Source organism: Herpailurus yagouaroundi, unplaced genomic scaffold (genome assembly GCF_014898765.1).
Source record: "Herpailurus yagouaroundi ecotype Mexico unplaced genomic scaffold, PumYag 77, whole genome shotgun sequence".
In the NCBI taxonomy this organism is placed as follows: domain Eukaryota; kingdom Metazoa; phylum Chordata; class Mammalia; order Carnivora; family Felidae; genus Herpailurus; species Herpailurus yagouaroundi.
Window position 1 is genome coordinate 14,102,847 of NW_024412388.1, and position 18,844 is coordinate 14,121,690.

General features: G+C 55.1%; 1 protein-coding gene and 1 long non-coding RNA gene across 5 annotated transcripts in view; one reads left to right on the plus strand and one right to left on the minus strand.

Moving 5' to 3' along the window:
* Positions 1-18,844, minus strand: part of CAPZB (capping actin protein of muscle Z-line subunit beta) — a 134,871-nt gene that overhangs the window by 7,311 nt on the left and 108,716 nt on the right. For all 4 annotated transcript variants that reach the window (XM_040463084.1, XM_040463071.1, XM_040463069.1 and 1 more), the window contains exons 5-6: positions 10,026-10,167; positions 9,542-9,658 (exon numbers count right to left, since the gene is read on the minus strand). In XM_040463084.1, coding sequence (XP_040319018.1) covers positions 9,542-9,658; positions 10,026-10,167 — 259 coding nt within the window. The remainder of the gene's footprint in view (positions 1-9,541; positions 9,659-10,025; positions 10,168-18,844) is intronic.
* On the plus strand, positions 1,104-3,096 carry LOC121022173 (uncharacterized). The gene is made up of 3 exons (XR_005786849.1): positions 1,104-1,206; positions 1,595-1,698; positions 2,279-3,096. It is a non-coding gene; the product is annotated as an uncharacterized LOC121022173 (long non-coding RNA).

The window sequence follows — 18,844 nt, forward strand, 5'->3', positions numbered from 1 at the left end:
GGATCAGTGTTGAATCTCCAACTCAAACCTTCCTTTTTGGTGAATGTGGTGTGTGTCTCTCTCTGTCCCCCCAAAAAAAAAAATAAATAAATAAATAAAAATAAAAACGTTGAAAAGAAAAGTCACAGCACAGATTCCAGAACACCGGAGGAGGGCGGAGACTGACCCTACTTTCACCAAAAAGGAAGGTTTGAGTTGGAGATTCAACACTGATCCACACCAGCCCTGGTGACAGCATCGAGGGTCCAAATGATCAGAACCCAGGGACGTGGGCTGGTACGGGGACACGACAGCTGCCAAGTGCAGGGTCATCTACTCCGCTCAGTCCCTGTAAGAGACCTCTGTTTGCAACCCAAGGAAGCGGAAGCTCAAAGATGTCAAGGCATCTGCCCGGGTCACTGCAGGTCTCGGCTGGCTGGGGTGAGTGCAAACCACATTCTCCGGCTCCAACGTGAACCTCACCAAGTACAGAATGGGAACCAAGTCCTGCGAAGAGACGCGTGGTTTCGAGAGGATTTCAAGCTTGAGGACAACGTGATGTGGCTGCCACAAGAGCTTCCACGCAACTACAGCTACAGAGATGAACCGTTACCGGTGCCTGGTCAGGGGCAGCCCAGCTGCGCGGTGTCGGCCCCTCTCCCTCCGGGCTGCCCGGCCCGGCCACGTCTGCAGGGCAGGACTCAGTTTAGGGTGCTGGGTTTTAAGAAACCCGTGGGCAAAGCTGGAGGTCCGGTGCTTGCAAGGTCTCGACACCCTGACCCCAAGAAATGGGCAGGAATGGGGTATCTGGCCTGCCCCTGGCACTGGCGACCCTGAGGAGCCTCGAGCCTCAGAGATCACAAGGGCCCCCACCAAACAGAAGTGAGAGCACTCCCGAACTCGGAAGTGATAGCCACTCCCCACCACGTCAAGTTTCCTGAACACCCTTTGTCCTCCCACAAAGCACGGTCTCTCGCCGCCTTCCCCAGCTCCGCGCAGGAGCTAAATTCCTGGCAACCTCGGGGAAGTGACGAGGCTGAGCTCACCGAGGGCCCCGTCTTAAATGAGCGCCAACAGCCCAAAGTAAGGCTGGGACTGTCAGCAGAGGGCTTTGGGCCGCCAGGGTTAAGTACAAGCACACCAGCAACCCAACCTCTTGGGTATCATCTCTGCTTCCGATCAACCTTCAAGGGAACAGAAGGGCAGGACAACACCAGTCGCCCAAAGGTACAAAAGGTCTGGGGTGAGGGTAGGGGGAGAGTGAGGAGGCCTGGTCTTCTCTAGGAGCAGACTGACTCCCCAGGAGGACACAAGGGGTCCCTACGCTTGTGGCAGGGGATCCGAGCCCAAGGAAAAGCCTGGCAGGGACCAGGGACCGGAAAAGGGAAGGAAGACATGGGCTGGGGGTGCGGGCAAGGGGCCCTGGCGCACACAGACGTGTTTCCACAGCCCCCCTGCCCACACCCCTGCTGACTCCCTCCACACCTGGTCAGGGTCAGCTTGCTGGAAACGCTGACCCACCAAAAATAGAATGATTTTTGCAATGCATATATTATTACATCCTTATAAAAGCGGCTGCCAGAGGAAAACATTTTTATGTGCTGTGGCCGCACAGATGTTCCACAAAGTGGATCCAACCAAGTCTGAAGTCAGAGCCCAGCCCGCCTGTCCCCATCAAGCTCTTCTCCTCCGCTGTGCCCTGGAGACGGGAAGGACACGGTAAGTACGTGGACACAGTAAGTAAGCAGGCCGTCTTCCTCAAGTCCAGTCTCTCCCGTGGCCATGTGGCATTTTCCAACAGGCGCAGCCTAGAGGGTGGGACCCTGAAGGGAGCCAGCCCCGCTCCGTGTCCCGCTCTGGAGCCCAAGGGGTGAGGGCCTTGGCCTGCCCATACCTCCATTTCCAGGCCTCTACCTGGGCCCACTACGTGCCCAGGACAGGGCTTGGCAGAACGGCAGCTCCATTCCCGGGACTCCTCCGGTCCTGGCTCTCAGGCAGAAGCCAGAGACGTCCTCCTGCTGACTGAGCTGTGCTCTGGGTAAGAGCTGGGCTGGAGGCCAGGACTTAACACGCTGTCAAGCCAGAAGACGTGGTCAGACAGCCTCTCAAGGAAGGTTCGGTGTGCCCAGTTTAGGGAAATTTTAATTGAGCCTAGAACTGCACATATTCTAGAAGACGGAAAAGTCTCTGCTTATAGGGTATGCGGTAGAAGGTATTTCTGAATAATAACAGAAATAGTTATTATTTATTGAGCACAGACCATGTGTCCAAATGGTTTTTTATTTTTCCTCTACAACAGCTTTTCCAAACAGGTGTTATTAGCTCAACGGTGAGAACGCGGAGACTCAGAGAAGGGGGGTGGACTGTCCGGATCACACAGCTGGTAAGGGAGAAGGGTAGGACTGACCCAGCTCTGGACAATCCTGGAGCTTGTTTTTCTTCCATGAGACCTCTCCGTGGGCTCAACTTCATGCACATTCTTTCCCAGAAAAATCAAAGACAAACCACAATCCGGGGCTTGGAAATTCTGACCAGTACCCCACCTCTCCACCTCCCTCCCCCGCAGGGCCCCCTGCGGATCTCCAGTCCCTTCCTCTCCTGCCTGTCCCTAGAAGCTGATCCCGCCCAGTGCTGATCCAGGCCACCTCACGGAGCACAAAGAAGCAAGCAAGTGCTCCCTGAGCTGTGGGCCGTGCTCGCCTGCCTCCTGAAGACGCCACGGGCCTCGTTCCCCTGCTAGAACATACCGCCTGGCCTAACTGCCAAGCTCAAGTCAAAGGGGATGTCCCTGCCATGACACAAGGGCAGGTGACTGCCTTGGAGTTTTCTGGCTTAAAGACAAGTCATAGGGCGCCTGTATCTGAGTGGGGAGAGAGCTCAGCTTGCAAAGGACCTGCCTGATCCCCCCACTCGACACAACATTCCACCTTCGTTTCTAAATGTTTAGAATCTGAAAAAACTATCAAACGAACATCTGGGCCCACCCCGGATCGGAAACCTTGGATCTCCTTCCAGAGATTTATGGTCTTGCCTCTTTCCCACGTCTCCAGCTGTCACACAGGAGAAGTGACCTCTCAATGCAACTTCCTTTCTAACATGTTGGTACTTGGCTTGCAACGTCTTTTACTTGCTCTACAGCCTTCCCCCTGGGGCCCAGGTGGCAGTCGGCCAGAGGGCACCTTCCGCCCTCCTCCCCTGGAAGGACCATATGATTTGGCTGTGAGGAGCTCCCATAAGCACCGCTGCGCACCCTTCCTCCCCAGCCCCCCAGCCGCCTGGATTTGCCCCGATGCTTGTTCCACCTGTTCCACCTTCCAGCCCGTGTCCTCAGGAGGCCTTGCTAGGCAGAGGGAGGGTGGAGGCAAGAAAGGGCCAAAGGGGAGGTGACGGGAGAGGGCGCCGAGGGAGCGCAGGCTAGCGCGCCCCTGGTCTGAGCCCACCGGAGAGCCTCTGCAGCCTAGGTGTTGTGAGCAGGGGGGAAAGGCGGCCGTTGTTAAATTCACCAACGATTTAAAGAAAGCTCTCCATGTCTGGGGCACCTGGGCGGCTCAGTCGGTTAAGCAGCTGACTTCAGCTCAGGTCCTGATCTCCCAGTTTGTGAGTTCCAGCCCTGCATCGGGCTCTGTGCTGACAGCTCGGAGCCTGGAGCCTGCTTCGGATTCTTGTCTCCCTCTCTCTCTGCCCCTCCCCAACTCATGCTCTGTCTCTATCAAAAATACACATCAAAAAAACAAACAAAAAAGGAAGCTCTCCAAGTCCTGCACTTATGCTCCCAGCCACTGAACTGAGAGAGAAGAGGACTGGGGGCAAAGCCTCCAAAGCTGGGGAGGGACCCCTGGGGGCCTCTGTGGGGGAGTGCTCCCGACCACTGGCCAGGACAGCTTGTAGGGTGGGTGCCTGGTGACACGGGTCCTTCCTTCCAGACACACACGAGGCAGGGGTGAGTGTGTGGCCGCGGGGAGGCCTAGCTTCCAGAGGGAAAGCCTGGGTCTGGTCACCGCGGGCATGGCTTGGTAGAGGAGCTCAAATGAGGAAGCCTCCCCTGACCCCATCGCTCACGTCATGACGGGTCACCCACGCCCCGCCCCTCCTGCCTTGTTCTTCTTTGTTACTACCAGCCTCGGGGCTGACACCAGCTCATCGACTGACCTCCTGGCTGCTGGGCCCAGAGGACAGATTAAGAGCAGAAAGTACAGTGTGGTACAAGGTAGCCGTCTTTTTTTTTCTAGACAGACAAATCTGGCTCCGCCTCCTACTAGACAAATCAGCACGAGGACATTACATAACGGTTCAAACGTCGGTCTCCTCCTCCTGTCGGTTAAACAGGGAGGGGAACGCCACCTCGCTTACAATCGAATCAAGGGGGCAGCCCCCCAAAGCACCACGCGTCGCCCACTCTTTATCACCAGCTTTCCTGGAACCTCTTGGTTCCTGATCCAAGACAACCGGACGTTTTCCCGAGGTTCATCCGGGACACACAGCTAAACCCACAGCCCTCATTTCCTGTTTGCTCGGAAGCCACGCACCATTAGCCGAGACCTGTCTCCCTGGCCGCGGCCCTGCCCCTCCTCTCAGTTACTTACCTTGGAAACCGGCCCCAGCTTTAATGCACCTCGGATGAATTATGCGACCGGCCGTTAGGATGACAGAAGCACGAACCTCCTCATTAAAGGCCGAGGGCACAAGGCGACACAAACGGGCCCGCGGCCCCGGCCTGGCGGGCTGAGGACAGCCACTCGTCAGGCCCGTGTGGCTTGGCAGCAGGCATCGCTCACGGCCAACCGGAACCAGGCCCTGGCCGTGGGCTGGCGGCTCCGACCGAAACTACCAGGAAGGCTGAGGATTAAATATTTGTCCGGGTCGCTGTAAACCAGTGGAATTATAAACAGTTTGGAGCGGTAAGTGGTGCAGGAAGCTGTCTCCGGATACAGATTTAGGATTTTCCACCGTCGCCCGGGTGGCAGGGGGAGGGGGAGGGGGAGGCAGGCTTCGGTACAGCTGGCCGTCCGGGCTCAGCTGCCCTCCCCGCCAAGGGTTCCTGGAGGACAAGGGCCTGTTTCCACGCAAAATGATGGGCCTCGGGTCTGAGATGAGCGGGGACAGCCCCGCCGAGGGGCCAGAGACAGGGACCCCCAAGATCCCCGGCGGCTTCAGGCCCCTCTTACTCGGCAGAGTCAGCGGAGGCTTAGCATGGGGTGGGGGGGTTGGTCTAAGGCCCTGGGACGCATCCCAGGCATGTTGACAAAACGTCCACCCTGCCCTCTTTCAAATGCATGTACGCACTTTTCTGCTGAGCCCACGAGCCCACAAACCTACGTGAGTCACTAAATTCATCTTTTCCGCAATCTATTTTTTTTTATCAAATACGGCTATTAAAAGTATTGGAGTTATTAACGTTAAAACATTACGGAGCGCCTGGATGACTCAGTTGGTTCGGCTTAGGTCATGATCTCACAGTCCGTGAGGTCGAGCCCCGCATCGGGCTCTGTGCTGACAGCTCAGAGCCTGGAGCTGCTTTTGGACTCTGTGTCTCCCTCTCTCTCTGTGCCTCCCCCACTCACACTCTGTTTCTCTCTCTCAAAAACAAACTAACATTAAAAAAAATATTAAAAAAAAAAAACATTAAAAAATCGTTTGCTGTCAAAAGGGACCCTCGGGCACTACTGGCCGGGGCAGAGGCGAGGTTCTCTGCACGGAAGAGGGCTTCCTCCGAAGGCCATTCTCAAGACCACCACACTGCTGCCAACGGACTTCTGGGAGCCCAGGGAGCCCAGGTGCTACAGGGTCTGCCCTTTCTCTTCGACCCCGCCCCTTTCTTCCTAAGACATCTCACTATGGTTTTTTTTGTTTTTAATTTTAATTGAGAGAGAGAGAGAGAGAGAGAGAGAGAGCGCACGAGCGCACACGCGTGCATGCAAGCAGGGGAGAGCGGCAGAGGGGGAGAGAAAAGAGAGAATCTTAAGCAGGCTCCACACTCAGCACGGAGCCCCACACGGGGTTCGATCCCAGGAACCGTGAGTCACGACCTGAGCCAAAATCAAGAGTTGGGCACTTGACGGAGCCACCCAGGCGCCCGCCCCTTCTCTGCCCTGTACACAGAGACACCCCACTGCACTGCACCAGCTCCCGGTAAAGGCCTTTCTTCCAGGTGGGGCGGCTGACGGTCCTACACGCAGAGGCTTCAAGTGGCATCTGAAGTGCCAGTTCGGCCCAGTCTGCTCTGCAGGAAGCAGCAACTCCCAGCCTCCAGCTCCCAGGTCACCTAGACACACCTGGAGGGGACATCTGGGACACGGGCTGCTGAGGACACCTAAGCAGAAGGCGGGTGAGAGGCACGTGGTAGATGCGACATTCTGATCTGTGAGAAATGGACGCTTTCATTCCAGTGACCTAAATATAATTCTCATACACACCGGTCTTCCTCCACGGCTCCCACCCAGCTCGTGGCTCCCAAAGCCTTGCAATTTCCTGAGCCACAGTGGGACCGTCTTTTGTCGTAATGGTCTTTGGTCTCCTGTCCTCAGCGTCTGAAATCACTTGGGAGCCATACAGGTGAAATGGGCTTATGTTAGGAGGAGATTCTGGAAAGCACCTCAAAATGGGGGCTGGTTGCCAGGGGATCTTTCGGTCCCCCCGATTTCCCGGCAGGGGCGAAGGAGGGAGATTCAAAGAGTTTCCAGGTTGGGGAACAGAACGCTTCCAAGTGCCGCCATGCCGGGCGCCAAGCTCACGCTCCACGAGGACAGAAGACAGAAGCCCCTTTGTTTAAGACCTCGGCCTCTGCTTTGTCTTCATTCGGCCGTCCATCTGTATCCTCTAATATCCTCTGTAGGAAACCGGCGCTCAAACGAGTAAATGGGTTTCCTGAGTTCTGGGAGCCACTCCAGCAGATTAATCGAACCCATGGAGGGGTCTGCTGACGTGTGGCTGGTCAGCCAGCACAGGTGGCTTGCAAGTGGCATCTGAAGATACCTGTTGCGGGGAGGGCCTGGGCCCCTAACTGGTGGGATACAACGCCATCTCCAGGTGGACAGGGTCCGAGCAAGGTGAACTACAGGACGCCCTGCCAGTGTCCAGAGCGCTGCTCGCTGGCGACGTGGGGCACCACCCTCACCCACGACAGAACTGTCGAGTGTCCATGTGCATGCAGATTCCCTGGAAAATTCTGCTGAGTGCAGATCCCAATGTGGCGGGTCCGGGTAGGGCCGAAGATCTCTGCGTGTCCGAAGAGCTCTTTGGTGCTGCCGACGTGAGGCCGGGAGTGGGCTGTGGGCGGCAAGGCGGATGCCCTCGGGCTGCCGAGGAAGGCTTGCAGAGATGGCCCGAGCCAGCAGCTGTTCGTGGCCGGAGGTACACAGACGTGGTGAGCCCCGGTGAGGGCGAAGAGAAGAAGCCGTGGCCACGCCTGCAGCCCCTCGGCCCCCCGGAGGCACGGAGCCGGACGGAAGTGGCAGGTGGTGTTCGGCCATAGACTGCTGCACGGTCTTTGCTTTGAAAAGGTGAAGCCCTTTAAGCGTCCGACTCTCGACTTCAGCTCCGGTCATGATCTCACGGTTCATGAGCTCGAGCCCCATGGCGGACTCTTGTGCTGGCAGTGCAGAGCATGCTTGGAATTCCGTCTCCTTCTCTCTGTCCCTTCCCTACTTGCTCTCCCTCTCTCAAATAAAAATACACTTTAAAAAAGGAAGCCCGGGCTCACACTGGATGTACGGCTGGCTCCACGACACCCCCTAAAAAAAAAGGACTGTGCGAAAGATGATTACCAGATGATGCCTCCGCTGAGGGAGTCTCTGGCAGCCACACTGGAGGGTTCTGAATCTGGCCCCGAGCTCAAAGGGAAGCCACAGTCATCTTGGTTCATGTGCAAGTAACAAAACCAGAAGGAAGGGCTAACACCTGGACAACTGAAACCAGGATCGAACGTCGAGTGTCGAGAGAATGGGTAAAACCCAAAAAGTGAGGCCAAGTGTAAAATCTCATCTGAAAGAAGGCCAAGTGCACGAGAGCACGACGGGAAATCCCGGGCCCTCGGTGGCTCGTGGGAGGAAGAGGGGTAGGGGGGCACCTGTGGGCTCGTGAGGTGCCAACCGAAGCGATCCTGGGCGCAGTGGAGGAGAGCTCCTGTTCGGACACCACTTTGTGTTTGTTTTTTTTTTTAAAGTTTATTTATTTTTGAGAGACAGAGAGAGACAGAGTGTGAGCAGGGGGAGGGGCAGAGAGAGAGGGAGACACAGGATCCAAAGCAGGCTCCGGGCCCTGAGCTGTCGGCACAGAGCCCGACGCGGGGCTCGAACTCACGGACTGTGACGTCACGACCTGAGCCGAAGAAGGACGCTTACCGACTGAGCCACCCAGGCGCCCCCTGGGATGCCACTTTTAGTGGAGGCCGACGTAAAAGGAGTGGGCAAGCTCCTTAGTTCTGCCCAGTAGGGCGGCAGGTGTCCTGTCAGGTTGGGAGGTGACCTCTCAACTCTTCCAATATCAAGATCCTGTGACTAAGGCAGCTTTTTGACTGCTTTGGCCAAACGTCCTCATTTTTTCTTTCTGAGGGGAAGGCATGTTTGGAGTTTCGAAAAGCACCCTGCCTGGACCCGCACTGAAGGATTCTGGTGAGCATCACCGAGGTCTGTCCTCGGAGCGCTGCCGTGTGGGGCGGGGGCCAGAGCTCAGCAAGACAGCGGGCTCCCCCCAGTGCCTGTTGGTCACCAGTCACTACTGGGCACCCGCACGAGGCGGCCACAAAACCCGCTTAGATGCTTAAGGTAGGCATGTCCTCTCCTGGATCCTCTTAGCTTTTATGACAGCCTTTTCTCTCCTTTTTGGAGGCACAGGCTACCGTCCCCAGCAGCCTGTCGCCAGCCCGCTGTCTCTGCCGTCACTCCATGTACAAGATAACGCCTGTCAGTTCTCTGCACAAAGCACCTCTCCGCCAGAGTCTCCTGCCTGCCCACAGCCATCCCTCCCCTCCATGGCGAAAAGCAGCCAGATTTTACCGCAGGAAACTGACACCCTTTTTTCCATCTATACCACCACCAACCTGAAGTCTGGCCAGACTGCTTCATGCCCCCCCGGCCTTGGGAAATGATACTGCGATGGACACAGGTGGTTGAGGCCAGTAAGACATTGCTGGGGTTAGAGGAGACCTATTGTGAAAGGGAAGCTCTTTCCCCCCGGACTGCCCGCCGCCAGATGTAAGCCAGAGGCCGCCTGCTCCCATGCGGAGACACGGGAGTCCTTACGCCCTAGGCCCAGTCACACCAAACGAAGCCCGAACATCTCTCAGTCACACAAAACGCCTCGTTTTCATTTTTGCTTAAGGCTGTACTTGCCATCAAGAGTCCTCACACAGGACCTGAGTCACAACTGGGACATTCTCCCATTCTAAAAGTGTTATCAGGAGTCTGTCCTGAACATCACAGAAGCATTGCAATGTAAATACCCTGGCAAAAAGATAGACCCTTCCAAGACCTGATCTCCAGAATCACCAAGAGGCCTGTGGGGAGGTCCCCGCGGGCACAGAGGCTGCCCCAGGCCTTCCCTGCGGGGCACCGGCAACTCTTACCTGTCTGGTTAGGCTGCCTCCGAGGTTCATGGTACCAGAGCCCGACTTGTTGGTCTGCAGCCACAGCATCACCGTGGAGGTCAGCTTGTAATGGGCGGTGCGACCACTGGATTTCTCCTGCAGGATGAGACGGACATCAGGACCCTAGATGCAACCCTGAGCTGAGGAGAGCCCGAAGCGGCCCCTGAACTCAGGGCCATTCTACATTCGAACATGTCCCTCCCACCACCATGTGCCACCAGCACATGACCTTCTTAGAAAATCCCAGCTGGCTTCTAAAGGGACTGAGTCTACAACCACGTGCACTCAGTTCTTTGGGATCTTTAGCACCAGGGACTACTGCAATCTTGACTTCTCTCTATAGAACTAAGTGGCTTTGGGGTGCGTGTAGGAGTGAACAGGGCTTGAACAGGGCTTCACATATCACAGCATCCCCCCCACTTCAAGAAACTTCTGCCGGGAGGTGGTGGGGGAAGGGCCATACCTGCACTTCCACCACGTGGATGGAGTCCCAGCAGCCCTTGATCTTCTTTGATCCGTCTCCAGCCTTCTTTATGAGGATCACTCCAGCAAAACCATGATCCAGATCCCAGAGGTAGACAGATGAGACGCCGCCTTCAAAATACCTGCCGGAAACAGGCCCACGTGCCCATTAGATGTTAAGCCCGTCAAATTACAGATCATCAGCCCAGGGGTTCGTTTGGCAAAGCTTCATCCGAAGGTCTGTCTGGAACTGAGGACCCTCCCTCCCTGCGGTGCTTTCCAGGGCTGACTCTTCACGTGTCCTGAGCACCTGTGCTTGGGGGAGGGGGTCCCAAAAGGAACAGGGGCTTAGGAGTCCTAAAGTTGAACTGGAGTGTGAGCTCTGCCACACTAACTCTGTGGTCTTTGGCAAGCTTACTAAACTTCTCCGGGCTTCTGGTTCTTTCCAGATGAAGGATCCAGCAAAGCGTGTGATGTGGAATGGACGCACAATGGGGGTCATCACCAGAGTAATCGTTACTGTTCGACATCCCTATCTTTCAGGACGGCTATTTCACAGGGGGATCAGGAGAAAAAAACAGCAGAGCCTCCCCCCTGAGCTCCCTCCTCAGGTCTGAGTTGGTGTGGAAAAGAGGACGACATCAGGCTGGGGTCCCAAATCCAGGAGACCCAGAGTGACAGCGTGGCAGAACCGGGCAGCCGGGGGCACAGCGGGTCACCAGCCGCTGTGCGGTGAGTACCGCGTCCCAGCACGCTCTTTATCAGCCCGCTGCTAGAGCACATTCTTTACCGGGACGTCTGTGGCCTCTCTGACCCCAATTAACCTCGGCATCCACGGTGTGGCAGGCACACTCTGGGGCTCGCTGGGAGGGCCAGCAGCACATGTGCGGCGCTGAGCACAGGCTTGTGGGGCACAGGGGCCTGGGCCCCGGCCCCCCCATCACCAGCTGTGGTCACACATTACCCACCCACCAACTCTTTATAAAGTGTTACCAGGTACCGACAGTCTGAACTGGGCCTTAGTTTCATTATAAAATGGGATGGGGCGCCTGGGTGGCGCAGTCGGTTAAGCGTCCGACTTCAACCAGGTCACGATCTCGCGCTCCGTGAGTTCGAGCCCCGCGTCAGGCTCTGGGCTGATGGCTCGGAGCCTGGAGCCTGTTTCCGATTCTGTGTCTCCCTCCCTCTCTGCCCCTCCCCCGTTCATGCTCTGTCTCTCTCTGTCCCAAAAATAAATAAACGATGGAAAAAAAAAAAAAATGGGAACGGTAATACCTACTTTATAGGACTGGTAAGAGACAAAAAAACAAAACAAAAAAACCCCCAAAAAACCCCACGGGAAAGTAAAAAATCTGACCAAAGATGATTATTGATTTTAATAACAAAAATAAGTACTAAAAATAAACACGTCTGTGAATTCTCAATAAGGCTGTTACATGATAAAAATATACACGGTTAATACTAATATTTAGAGAATGTGGGTGAAAGGGACACTAGAGTTCTTTGTACTTTTGGGGGGGTAATTTTCATCTGAAACGATTTCAAACTAAAACGTTTTGGTGCCAAGGTCAGCAGGCGACTCACGCGAGTGTAACAATCGGAGCAAGGAAACAGCCTTTCCTCACCAGATCGAGTCTGCTACCTTTGAGCTGCAGGATGCCGTGGTCCTAACCCACAGCGGGCCCACCGGGTGCCGAAGGGGTGCAGACGAGGTCTGCAACCCTCACCCCTCCCTGCGGGGATTCCTCGGGCAGAGGGGGCAGCCCGCCGCTGCCATCACATCCCATCCCTGCCTCTAGCTCCCCGCAGGATGCGCTGTGATTAAGCCGTCAGATGAAATTCACACCCCCAGTTGCCCTGGGCCAGGGCTCACCACACGGTCAAGCCAAGGAGGGCGGTCAAGCCAAGGAGGGCGGGAAGGGGCTGGCTCCAGGCGAGTGCAACACAGAGCACAGACACACCTGGGTGGGTGGGGATGGAGGGCAGAGCTCAGAGGCCTCCTAGGCGACCTCCAAGAAATCCACACTCAGGGACCCCACTCAGGAAGGGTCCCTGTCTTGCTCCTACTCTGTCCACACCCCACTCTCTGGGGGTGGGGGGTGGTAACGAGATGTATTCCGGTCTAGGACCTGTGGCCCCACCTCTCTTCCTGGAGATCCAGCGGTCTCTAGAACAGGGCCCCTGCAGTGCTCGGGTGAGCTCCAACCAGGGGCTTGGGAAGCCTTTCTGGCCCGTTCTCCTGGGCTCTGGTGGCTCCCGCAGCTTGAACGTTCATCAGGAGGCACACCAGCACACTAGAGAAGAAGAGCCCCGCCAAGCCCAGTCCTGCTGGGGACGGAGGGCAGGGTTCTAACGCACGGCTTCCCCTCCGGTCTGCTTGTGGGGAGCGCGGCCCCACATCAAAAGGGAAGAAACAACAGCTCTAAAAACTGTGGCTTTTCTTTGCTGGCAAAAAGGAGGGGCCGATAATCCCTTCTGAAGGCTTGATGCCCGCAGTCACTCTCACCCTTCCGCCTCTCATGGCTCGTGGCCCTGGTCTCCGTGACCAGACGGCGGCGGTGGTCTTGTCCAGGCTGTGCGCCCTCTGTGCCCTAGCGTACTGGGGAAAGCGGGCCAGGCAGCCCTGGAAGGGAACCAGGAGAGACCCTGGTGGTTTCACAGCCCTGGTCACCACGTAGAGACCAGCTCCACAGCACCAAGCAGCCTACAGTCGATTCCCCTCGGTCCTGTCTCTTGGACTTGTTTTCTTCCAGAAAACAAAACCTCTACATTCATGTTTTATACGGTGGAACTGGCCGTTTCCACCCCAACGTCCCGCCCGGTGGCCTGGCTCCCACTCTGGGCAGCCTCTCCCCGGGATCCTCAGCCTCCTCTCTGGGCCACACTGACCCGGACAAAGTTTCAAGTCGGAGACAAACGAGGTAAAAACACAAACACAACTCTGACTCCTATGTGGGTTGCTATTCCTTTCTCCAAAATTAAAAACTTCACTGCAAGAACAGTTACAAAACAAGGAAATTTAAAAATTAGCCCACAATACCATATATCAACTTATCCCATAAATCTGATTTTTCCAAATCCCCTTCCAGTCCTTGCCCGGGTGTGTAATTTTTATATAACGAAAAGCACAGCAACGGTACTGCGTTGAGCTCGGCCTTTTCACCTGGCACAGGATCGTCAGCACTTTTCCAGAGGGCCCCATGATCCCTCACTGTTTTTAACAGCCCAGGTACTAGTCCACTGGGCAGCAGCCTCACTGACAGTCGATTTGACTTGTAATAAAGCGATGGCAGCAGGGTCGGAGGCGACGCCGTTGACCTCACTTTGAATCTGTTCCCTCTCCCATCGGGGTGTTCCTTATCGGGGCGAGGCAGGCGTGCTGAAACCCGGCCTCCGCAGGCCTATGGCCCCAACACACAGCAAGTCAACAACGGGCCTGCATTCCATTCACCAAAAGGCATCTCCGGGGACTGGGGAGCCAGCAAGTCCCAACCTGATGCTCCAAGACAAAGGGCGCAGAGGACTGAGTGATCAGAAGGGCCGTTTCGGAATCTCCCAGAAACACCGGCCTCCCCGACAAGTGCCGTCAAGGACCGCGGTGAGCAGGTTGGTGGCGGGGTGACTGCGGGGCATGCAGACAGCCCCCCATTACGTGGTTTACAGCTTGGCTCTGCGAGTGAAGCATTAATTAAACAGGGACCTCAACAAGTTTTTGAAAATTTATTCTTACCTACTGTACTTTGATCATAATGACATGAAACAGGAAAAAAATAATTTTTATGTGGTTCACATTTATGAGTTTTTACATAAAGGCTTTTGTGGGTATTTTAAGAATGTGCTAAAATGTTGTCTGAAACCACATAAAGCCATCTGAGGAGTCGCCCGCCAGAACTAACAGCACACACATGGAAGCACTTTAACCGGCCTTTGTATATTTAATGAGTCAAATAGTATTAATATTGTTTAAATGCTAACATGCCATTTCAATAAGGTGGCTCCACCATCGCCAGCGACCCGCTCTCGGGCCTCGCACGTCAATGTGAATGAATGATCCAATGTGGCCGGGACCGAGAGCAGGCCAGCGCTTGATCATTTCTAAAGCCCCAGCCCTCCAGGGAGGGAGGGAGGACGGGCCCCGTACCAACTGCCACGACACTGCTGTGTGAGCTCGAGAGGCAAGGCCCAGAGTTCCTGCAGTGGGCTCTCTGGTCAAGTGGGCAGCTCAGAGAACTTTATTTATCTAAAAAAATTTGTTTGTTTATTTAGAGCACGCACAAACAGAGAAGAGGCAGAGAGAAGGAGAGACAGAATCCTCAGCAGACCCCGTGCCGTCAGCGCAGAGCCCGACACAGGGCTCAAACTCACAAACTGTGAGATCAGGACCTGAGCTGAGATCAACAGGCAGGTGCTTAACCGACCATGCCACCGAGGTGCCCCCAGCTCTGAGAACTTTAAAACATGGAGGCCTGAAGACGAGAGCAGAGGCTTTTCTTGGCCCTGAAACCCACATACACTCAGGTGAAGGGGATGAATGATGTCTTAGCTGGACAACACAGGGACACTCTGCAGGGGGACTGGGGAGATGCCACCCTGGAAAGTCTTGAACCATGAGGCAGCGGTGCCCCTGAAGGCTCCAGGGACACCCGCAGTGGGGAAATGACACGCTGGAATCAAACTGTGCTGGTGTCCACTGAAAAGCAAACCCCTTCCACCATCCACCACAGGGCTCCGTGGTCTCAGTGGCTTCCAAGACTTTCCCAGTAAGGGTGAACGCTTCCTTCCCTTTAAAAAAAAAAAAAAAACAAAAAAACAACTTTTTTTAAAACTGATTTGTTTAAATTATTACTTTTTCAAAGTAAATCCTGCCTCCCACGTGGGGCTCAAACCCACAACCCCAAGATCAAGAGTCACGTGCCCTACCAACTGAGCCAGCCAGGCGTCCGAAGGGTGAACATTTCCTAAGGCAATGGAACTGCAGAGAATTCGGACAGCTAGGTCTAAGATGGGGCCACCGTGCACTGGCTCCCTAAGTCCAGTCCTCTGAAAACCAGTACTTGAGCACAACAGGCAGGCAGATCCAGGTTCCTAAAGTCCAGAAGATCGGGGCACCACGGGCCACCTCTGCCCTGGAGGAGCTCGGGGTAAGCAGCCAGCCCAGCAGGTGGGCTCACATTTATCCGCACAGTCAATTACACTTAAGCATCATCTGCTCAAGTTTACTCCCTATCACCAGCTACATCCCTGAACCTGGACCAACTAAAAGCCCGACTCCTCAGAGTTCAGTATCATTCCTCCCTGCAAATGACTCTTGCACTTGAATCATGTCATAGTCACGGGTACAGATTCTGGGTCCATAACTCTCCAACCACGGGACTTCTGGGTGGAGGCGTAGCGGACAGAAGAGGGAAAACATAATTCTTCACATACTTCACACTCAAAATGACCTACTTCACAAAAGCTGAAGAAAAGAAAACATCTCAGCTCCTGAAGCTTCACGGAGCGTGTGCAGCCGAGCTGTGCGTGGAGACCCAGCATGGAAACTTGTTCCGGGAATCTGAGCTCTAAGTATGAATTACCCAATCCCCAGTCTTGGCCAGTGCTGGGCTGCAAATGTAACAGGAAAGACGGGACTGGAATGGATGGGACCCCGTCGGCTTTCACTCCTTCCTTTCAAATTGCCCCTGGGGAGAAGAGCCGGATCCACGCTTCTAATACAGAGGCCCCGGCAGCTAATGAGTCACACGCCACGACCCTCCCAGAAGAACGGCATCCAGGACAGACCTGCCGGGAGCGGGCCCTTGTTGGCCTCACTCGGATGTGCTCTTTTTGCTCTACGTGGCCGGGGGGCTGCAGCAGACGCGGCCCTCTGGCAGTGCGATGTCATGTTTGACGTGGAGGCCCAGGCCATCACCCTCAAGGTCAGAGAAGTTGGGGGCATCATAAGGCCCCTAGATGCTAGAGTGTGAGGGGCCTCCTTCTGCAGCTGGCTTCATTAAATAAGCCAGGAGAAGGCAAGGAACATTTATTTGGCACCAAGGGGGTGCAAAGACTGTTTTCCCATTTGCAAAATGAGGCAGCTGGATCACAGACTCACCAGGGTCTTATCCGGCTCGGCTGCCCAGGATTTGGTGGCTGCATCAGCGCCCGTATGAGGTACCCTCTGAGCACCACAGTGCACATTACTAACACCTTCATCAAGTTGGTCAAGATTCTGCTTGCACGCCTCCAGCGACAGAGAACTCACTACTTTTACCAAAGCCATCATTTTAATTTTGGACAGTCTGACTAGTTCTCACAGGGCTAGAGTGAAAACTTCTACCCACTGCCCACCAGAACCACACAAAATAAGAACTTAATGCTATTCCCTCCAGTCATCCTTTTAAATATCTAAAAATAGCTTACGTAAACCCCAAGACTCCTCTGTCGTGGCCTTCCCGTTATCTTATTCCTCCTAAGACGTGAATTTAAGCCCCGACCCCTTGCTTATCCCCTTCGGTAAGGGTCCGAGAACAGACGTCAGCACCCTGTGTTGACCAATGTATGGCGGAGCCCAGCACAGCTCCGGGGGCAGAGGCAGCTTCTCCATTCGGGAGCCCGGGAGTGAGGCAGCTTTCCTGGCCACCACGCCGCACTCGTAATGACACATACGAGCTCATGCTCATCCCTCCCGGAATGTGTTTTCTTACACACTGTCATAAAGTTGTCTCCTGTGTCCTGTATTTTTGAGACCTTGGTGCACGGACCTGAGAATACCACTTTCCACTCATATCTGTTCTACTTAATCTCAAAGACATGGCTTCACCACCTCAGTGTATCTGTGGGGCTTTGGAGCCTGCTGTCTGTCGTCCGTGTCCCATCCAAGCCACCCTTCCCGGAGGTCTTTGCATGTGGGAATACACACAGAGGTAGGGTGCAACCAGGGGAGTATAGGACCAAGTTCCAAACTGAGGGAATGAGCTCTCCCAGCCAGCTCTAGAGAGTCCTGGCGGCTGGGGTGACCCTTCTGTGGAGAAAGTGATGGTCGACTTGGAAGGACGCACGTGGTCTGGACACTTCTTCCGAGTTGGGGGTCGGAAGTATCTAGGTGGGAATTCCCATGGGCTCTGATCCGACTGGAGATGAAGGGGCCATCAGGGTGGATGAGGGAGGGACAGAGGGGATAGATGATGTGCGCAGGCCGAGATGCCAGGCAAAGGGTTCACGCTGTATAGAAATGTTTACTGTCAGTCCAATGAAAACAAGGGGATCCTTCTGGTATTCTGTCTGAAGCCAGGAAGGCTGTCCCTTAAAATGTCCCAAACTGTTAAGATTCTAGGAGGTTCTTCCTTCCCTACTCTGTGCCCTTGTGTCTCGGCCGTGGTCTGTGGTGCTTCTGGGATCTCCCCACGTAGCAGCGGTTAAGACTTGGGGGGACACTCTTCACCATGACTGGCACTTGGTCACGACAGTAACGAGGAGGTCATGCGGGTGCTTGTTCAGATGGAAGCCCTCAGGCTCGCTGACTGACTTCACGGCAAAGACAGGGAGAAGGAAACCCAGAGGCAGAGCCATTTCACTAGCGGCTCAAGTTTGGCCCCAGAACAATACCTTCTTGTTTCCTCCCAGCCGGAAAAAAGAAACTAAAATTCCCAGCTACCAGCAGCAGTTTGTTTTTCTGATCATCCTTAAACATCCTTACAACATAAGACGGCACCTGGTACCCACAGGTGGGAACAATTCAATTCCACTCCAGGGAAAAGAAAACTCTCCAATTTGCTTGGAGCGGCATCTAAAACTGGGCCTCCTTCCTTGCAGTGCAGACCAACATTCCTCTCTTGTTGGCTCCAAACTGGCCACCACTGAGAGTGAAGAGTCCTCCCCGTCCAACAGAAGGACGTGGGTGCTGCCCGACGGCTACGGCATCTGGAAAGCCCACAGAGAAGCCACAGAACAGGCTGACAGCCACAACCACGAGGGTCTGGGAAATGCGGGCTCTCCCGCCCGGCCCCAGCCCCTGGTGTACCAGCCTCCATTCGGATGCATCCACGAAACCCCCGGTGGAGGGGGGTGGGGGGGCTTTTCGTCTCCCTGAGGCTCCTTCCCTCTGGGCTGAGAAGGGAAGATCTCCCTCCTCCTAACCTTGGCCTGCTCTGAACTGCACTCAAAGCAACGTCCTGTTTGCTCTGTGAGCACAGTCCCATACCCACTTCCCTGGGGGCTGGAGCTGGCAGACCCGCGGCTGAGACCCCGCTGCCCCCGCGGGTGTGTGGAGACCAGCTGTTCCCACCGCGGTCTGCCGAACGTGTCCGAGTCTGCCCGTGGACACGGCACAGGTATTCTGTGGAAATGCCTTCCAGGGCACACAGGTGCGACAATCCCCTGAGCAAACATACCGATCGGCTTAGGCACGTGTGACTTTAACGCCAGTTGCATTTTGAAGCGCACATCTGGACCACGGCCGCAGCCCTTTACAGCCTCTTTACAAGGTTTTTAATTTTTTCTTCTTTTTTTTTTTTTTAACTTACAGAGACACGACGAAGGTCTCTCTAGAAACAAGGGTGCCGCCCGCAGGGGCGGCAGATCTGGCTCTGGGATCTGACCCAGCCGTCCACACTCGGCGCCACAGTGACTGTCTCCGGGCTCGCCGGAACCCTGCAACAATCCTGGCCGTCTGGAGTCACAGAGCCATCACAGTCATCAAGGGCTGCCATTGTGGGGAACCCATTCTGTGTCAAGGGCTTTGCGTTATGTTATTTTACAGTTAAGAAAACCGAAACCCAGAGAGTGAAAGAAACATGCCCAAGCCACAGGGCTGAGAAGAGGGCCGCTGGGACCCGACCT